General features: G+C 42.7%; 1 protein-coding gene across 1 annotated transcript; it reads right to left on the bottom strand.

Moving 5' to 3' along the window:
* Positions 1–5,418: 5,418 nt before the first annotated feature.
* cldn5a (claudin 5a) lies at positions 5,419–6,413 on the bottom strand. The gene has a single exon (XM_088336194.1). The coding sequence runs from the start codon at positions 6,222–6,224 to the stop codon at positions 5,577–5,579; it is 648 nt and encodes a 215-aa protein (XP_088192320.1). The 5' UTR covers positions 6,225–6,413; the 3' UTR covers positions 5,419–5,576.
* Positions 6,414–6,953: the final 540 nt, after the last annotated feature.

Genomic DNA, 6,953 nt, shown 5'->3' with positions numbered 1-6,953 from the left:
AGTACCTTTTATGTTAGCTTCTGTGAATTATATCGTCATCTCTTTGAATTACCTTTCATATGACAAGAGAGAGCTGACTCTCATTGTGAAGAGTTGGATCTCTTGTTTGCATACTTTGCAGCATGCCATGCATGGATTTGTTCCTCGTTTTAGCCGTTCTTTTTATTTTCCCTTTTCTAGCAATCGTTTATTAAAACGGAAGCCTCCCTGCATCGTGGTCCGATACACCTGTCCTCAACGCATAGGGGGCGATGACGCTACACAACACAATGCCATACAAACTAACCCCAGCTGCCGTTAATCACGAGGGAAAAAGAAATGTGATGGCAAAGCAAAGCCAGCAGTGAGCATTGTCAGCGTCATTTTTAAGCAGACTTGTTTTATTTGTCTTCATTTAATGCGTGGTCTAAATTCAAGCATTTTCATGGATTTTAGGCACCCTGATTTATTTTGATAACATGAGAGCGTTATTATGGTCTCATTTTTTCCATTTCAAAGGAAGATATGTAAAACACAACTGATACCTCAGGTGTTTGGGAAGATAGCTGGAATAAGCTCCTCCTTCACTTGAAGTATATGCCCTGAAAATTGACCAATTCAAATGTCACGGTTGCCATGGAACCCAATTGGCCCCGCCCGTGTGGAGGCAGCTGCGGCTCATTAACAGATTGGCTCTCCGTCTTTTTAAGCTCAGTGGGCTCTCTTACGTTGTCAGCCCGTCAGCGAACTTCTGCCCCGCAAGACGTGGGTTTCGACACGGTCCTGTTCCTGTTGGTTTTTCCTGTCCAGTATTGTTCCCGTTTATTTTGTCCTGTTTAATTTCGGTTTCCAGTTTTTTTTCGCCTATTTTTGTCCTGTTTATTATTTTCCCCAGTTTTCGTTCCCGTCTAGTTTCTCCTGTTTATTTTCGATATCCTGATTTGTTATCTATCCTGTCTGTCCCGTCCTGTCCGGTATTGACCCCCTCTGTCCGATATCAACTCGGGCAATTGGAGTCGATCTTGTCGGTCTCTGGCTTCCTGTCTTTCCACGCCAGACCGCTGCCTAACGTGCATGACTCCGCATTTCCCGTAAAATAAAAGGCCTGTGTGAGAACGTCACTCGATTGGGTCCTGATCCTGTTCTGGTTCCTGACATCAATTAACACATGAGTGAATCTAAATTGTAGTTTATTAAAAAAAAAAAAAAAAAAAAAAAAAAAAAAAAAAAGAAAGAAAACAACTTGAGCCACAACATAATACCAATGACCGTGCTGTCCAAATCTTGTGGTTGGTTTCGGTTTGAGTCTTTCAGCTGGCCAGGAACGGCTTCCAGGGCCTTTGGATCGGGACCATTTAGGATGAAATGCTCCAAAAACCTTGGAGCTTCAATCTTGGAAATTTTCGAAAACCTAACTTTCAAGTCATTCTTGGAGCACAATCTATTTCTCAGTTACTGGAAGGGAAAGCAAAGCGTAGTTTCTCTTTGATAGAATGAAAACTTTGACGAAGATATGTACCTCGTAAAGATAGTGTGCTCCTTCTTTACTCGGTTGTGGTTTCCACCAAAAAAGTAGAGGATCGACAGAAGAAAAAAGACAGGTACAAAAAGGGAAAATAATTACACATAATTCTGCTTGTCGTAGTCCCCATGCAGGAGATAAGCATGTGCAGTAAAATGTGCTATACATATTTTTGTTTTGTCACAAAAACACATGACGAAAATCCTAGGAAAATTCAAATGACTTTAATCTTCATGAAAACTAATATGACATCGTCCTATACACAAATCACTATATCATAAACAAAGAGCAAACAATTACAGGAAATATAGGAGGCGTTAGAAATTACACACTGTCCCTTTAAGCTTCACAAAGACAAAGGAGAATAAAGGTCCTTTGTGAACAGAGCTAGGATCATTTTTGCTTTAGTCCTAGAACTTTTAGTCTAAATCTTGGAACAAAATCTGTTTCTCAGTTAGTGGATGGAAAAGCAAAGTGTAGTCCCGGGGTCTCCAACGTGGTGCCCACGGCACCAGGGTGCCCTCTAAGGACAGCGGTCCTGTTTTCAAAATAGCTCACCAGTGCTGGGTCATTGAGATTTTCTATTAAAACACATTTTTGTCACGACCAGAACAAAGGGTAGACCCAATCGCGTAACGTTTCTCACAAGATTATTGATATATGGAGGAAAAGCAGCGCCAGCGACTGGTGCTTGCTGGACGCGGGAAGCAAGCCGCTCACGGGATCGTAGCATGTTACGAATGTGTAAGTGGATCTTCCGGAGCGGGAGATCGTAGCGTAGTTAGACTGGAAAACAGGTCGTTAGCCGGAATGGGAGATCAAAACGTGGTCAGATCAAAAAACAGATTGTTAGCCGGGACGGGAGATCAAAATGTGGTCAGGGTCAAAAAACGGATCGTAGCAGGAGACAAACGGGGAAATCAGGAACAGATGAGTGGAAAACAGGTGACAAAACGGGACCGACGGGAGTCAGAGTCAAAAAATGCTTGCCTTGTTAAAACAGAGGTTCGCTGATGGACTGACAACAGGCAAGTGAAAGGACTGCGCTTAAATAGGACGGGGGAACCAATCGGGTAGCCGGCAGCAGTTGGCGCCAAACGAGCGGGCACAGGTGAAAGTAATGAGTCATCATGACAAATTTTGTGGTTGGTTGACTGAGTCTATTTAACCCTACTTCCAATACTTAACCTGCTAGTATCAACGCAGTAACACGATATGTTATTATTTTAGAGTTGCATATCAAACTGAGTTTGTATTGTGCCAATTCGTAACAAATAGCTCTCAGCTTGAAAAGGATCAGAGACCCCTGGTGCAGTCAATCAAAGAAATGAGTTTCTCTTTGAAAAAAGACACATTTACAAAAGTATGTATCTCACAAAGACACTGTACTACTCCTTTTTGTCAGTTGTGGTTTCCAAAAAACTAAGTGGGAAATACTGATGGAGAATACTGCAGGAGAGAAGGTTAAAAAAAAAAAAAAAAGTCCGAGTGGGGCTACACATAATTCCGCTTGTTGTAGTTCCCCTGTGGGGAATGGGCAGTAAGAATGTGCTATTTTTTTTGTTTTGTTCCAAAAACAGATGATAAAAATCTTGACTTTAATCTTGACTGAAACCAATATTACACATTGTCTTCTACATGAATCACTACATAGAAGAACAAAGAGAAAACAATCAGGAATTTTAGGATGTGCTAAATGTTGACCACAAAAGCTGGGATTATTTTTGCTTCAGTCCTGGAACTTTTTCGGTGTCATTCTTTGAGAGTAATCTATTACTCCATTAATGTCCATTGTGTGAAAGGAAAGTAGGCAATCAAAGGCATGAGTTTCTCTTTGAAGAAAAAAGACACATTTACAAAAGTATGTACCTCACAAAGTACTCGTCTTGAGGATTCCAGAAGGAGTCTGAGATCGAAAGAAGGAAAAAAAGCAGGTGCAAAAAATTGAAAAAAAATAAAACTCTGAGTAAGGGGTTACACATAATTCCGCTTGTCGTAATCCCTGTGGGGGGACATAAGTATTGGCAGTAAAATGTCCTGTTTTCCATGTTTTGTACAAAAACACAATGAAATATATCAGGCAACTTAAGTGAATTTAATCTTATACATCATCTTATACATGAATCACTACATCCAAGACCAAAAAGCCATCTGGACTTTTAGGAGGCGGTAATTAATACATACTGTCCTTTCAAGCTTGACAAAGTCAGAGAGAGAAAAAAAGCTTTTTTTGTGCGCAAAGCTGGAATAATTTTTGCTATTTCAGTCCGTTTTTGTCTCATTTTTCGAGCGCAATGTGTTGCTCAATTACCTTTCATGCTGGAAGGGAAGGAATAATGTAGTTAATCAAAGGCACAAGTTTCTCTTTACCTCACTACTACTAGTGTACAATATCTGTGAATTATTTGTTATTGCAACCGCCATTGCAGCCTGGTCATCATGGAAGGCGGATTACCTCATGAGCGGTCCCCCTTCTCAAGGTTTCTTCATTTTCCTCATGTTGTGTCACGACCAGAACGGAATCAGGACCCAAATGCGTAGCGTTAGCCACAAGTTTATTGATAGAAAGACGAAGGGCAACGCCCAAGATCCGGTGCTCGCTGGACGCGGAAAGCAAGCCGCTCACGCAATCGGATCGTGATCTGAATACGGAAGTGGATCTTCTGAGGCGGGAGATGGCAGTGTCAAGGACGGAAAAACAGCTCGATAGCCGGGACAAGAGTGCAAAAACGTGGTTGGGATCAAAAACGGGTCGTAAGTTGGTAACAAACGGGCAGATAATGAAAAATGAAATGATCTGCATTTATATAGCACTTTTCAAGTCAATGATTTCCCAAAGCGCTTTACAATGTGCTCCACATTTCCCAATAGCGGCCTTGCAGCCATGTAAGGCGCTAACCTGCTTATTGGGGGTATCAGGGGTTTAGTGTCTTACCCAAGGACACTTCGACATGTAACACGGACGAGCCGGGATTCGAACTGGGATCCCTTGATCCCAAGACGAGCGCTCTACCTCCTGAGCTACTGCCGCTACTTGCGGATCAGGAACGGACAAAAAAAAAATGGAAAAACGGGTGCAAAAACAGGACAGGCGGGAGTCAGGGTCAAAAAGCTTGCCTTGTAACAACAGAGGTTCGCTGACGGACTGACAACCGGAGAGTGACAGGACTGGGCTTAAAAAAGGACAGGGAACCAATCAGGTAGTCCGCTGGCGCCAAAAGAGCTGGCACAGGTTATACTAATCCGTAATCATGACATGTTCACGTTTTTGAGTTTTTCCTTTCCCCCGTGTAGGTTTTGGATAAGGGGATGGTGTCATAATAGTCTGTAGTTTGCAATAATCTGTGGTCTTTGCAGCCCTTTGAGACTCTTTGTGATTAAGGGCTATACAAATAAACAAGACTTGACAAAAAAACTGTACTCCTTTTTTGTTGGTTTCCAAAAGAAGGAGTGGGGATCCTGACAGGAAGTATTGAGAGAAGGAAAAAAGGCAGGCGCTTTTGCAAAAAAAGCATATTTCTGCGATTGTTGTAGACACCGTGCGGGCAAAAAGGATGGACAGTAAGAATTGTTTTTTTTTGTTTTATTACAAAAACACATGATGAAAATCTCAGAAAACTTAAGTGACTTTAATCTTGATGAAAAAAGCATAAAAGTATCGTCTTATACATGAAACACTACATCGAAGAACATAGAGCAAACAATTTCAGGAATTTTAGGAGGCGCTAATTAATACACACTGTCCCTTTAAGCTTGATAAAAAAACGGAGAAAAGATGCACTTTTGTGCACGTAGCTGGGATCATTTTAGCTTCAGTCCTAGAACTTTTAGTTTGCGTCATTCTTGGAGCGCAATCTATTTCTCAGTTACTGTCCATGCTGGAAGGGAAAGCGAAGTAGTCAATCAAAGGCATGAGTTTCTCTTTGAAGAAAAAAAGACACATTTACATAAGTATGTACCTCTCAAAGATACTGTACTCCTTTTTGTCGGTTGTGGTTTCCAAAAGGAGTGGGGGATCGAAAGAAGGAAAAAAGGCAGGTGCAAAAAGTAAAGAAAAAAAACTCCGAGTGGGGTGCTACACATAATTCCGCTTGTCGTAGTCCCCGTTCTGCGTGGCTCTCTTCGTGGGTGCATACTTGACCGGGTACCCCGCATTTCCTCCGGAGGGGCAAGAGCAGCACAAGACAGACCCCCCGATCAAAAGCAACGCGGTGGCGGCCCAACCGATATACAGTGCGGCGCCGATCTCCCTCTTCTGGGAGCCTGGAACTTGGGGATTGTAGAAATCCGAAATAATGTTGTTCGCCATCCAGCAAAGGGGCACCAGAACGAAAAGTCCGCTGATGATGTAGATGACGCCGCCAGCGTTCACCACGCGAGCCTTCACGTATTCATTTCGGATGCAGTTGGTACATTGCGCCCCGGCGATCACCACCATTAATCCCAGTACTCCCATTACGCACGAGATGATGGTGAGAGCCCGGGCTGCTTGTAGATCGTGGCTTAGGGCGAGCACCGAATCGTGCACCTTGCATTGCATCTGGCCTGTGCTCTGAACCACGCACGACATCCACAAACCGTCCCAAATGGTTTGCGCCACCACGATGTTAGCTTCGATGAAAGCCGTCACTTTCCACATGGGCAACCCGCAAGCCACCATCACCAAAAGGGAACCCACAATGCAAAAAGACAGTCCAAGAATCTCCAGTCCTGCTGAAACCATCTTGCTTGCGGTTTGATTTCCAAAAGAACTTGTTCAAAAAATTGTCCACTCGGTTTGTCTTTTCTCTAAAGAGGTCTCTTCTTCTCGCTCGTCTTTGAAGCTGCAGTGCTGACTTTCTTTGTGCAAGTGTTAAACAAGTGTACTCGAGAGTGAAGCGCCGATATTACTTTATGCGGGGTGGGAACGTGGTTGTCTTAGTGGAAACTTTTGTCCAATCAGCAGCCGTCGCATCTCCGGTGGACCAATGAGAGGCCGGGGAAGTTGAGAGAATGAATACAGCAGTCCCGTTATCATTGTGCTCTTGAAGGCTTTGAATTATTGATGGGAATTCCGGCTCTTTTTGGAGGACCGGCTTTTTGGGCTCGGCTCACTGATTACAGGCGGCTTTTCGGCTCCCGATCAGAGATTTTTGTTTTTAATGATTTATTACCAATAATAACGAAAATTTTGCGACAAATTAATTTGTTTTGATAATGTCATATACTACTATATTATAATGGTCTTTTTTTGTGTCAGTATACTGTGAAGTCTTAACTAATTTTAACTTTTAAACTGTTTATACTGGGCAAACATCACAGTGATATTACCACACATAATGACTAATCAGGAGCACCTTTGAAAAAAGAGAGAGAGTGAGAGTGAGAGGGACAGAAAGAGGGAAGGAGAGAAAAACAGAGATAGGACAATAGAAATGTAGCCAGAGAGTGAGAGTCAAAGAGAGAGAGAGAG

This window comes from Urocampus carinirostris, chromosome 5 (assembly GCF_059441175.1).
Source record: "Urocampus carinirostris isolate Australia breed hairy pipefish chromosome 5, RoL_Ucar_1.0, whole genome shotgun sequence".
Lineage (NCBI taxonomy): Eukaryota > Metazoa > Chordata > Actinopteri > Syngnathiformes > Syngnathidae > Urocampus > Urocampus carinirostris.
Note: the sequence above shows the minus strand (reverse complement) of the source record. Positions and strands in the feature narration are given on the sequence as shown.

Coding starts and splice junctions, on each gene's coding strand:
- cldn5a (XM_088336194.1), bottom strand. CDS start 6,224: ATGGTTTCAGCAGGACTGGAGATTCTTGGACTGTCTTTTTGCATTGTG.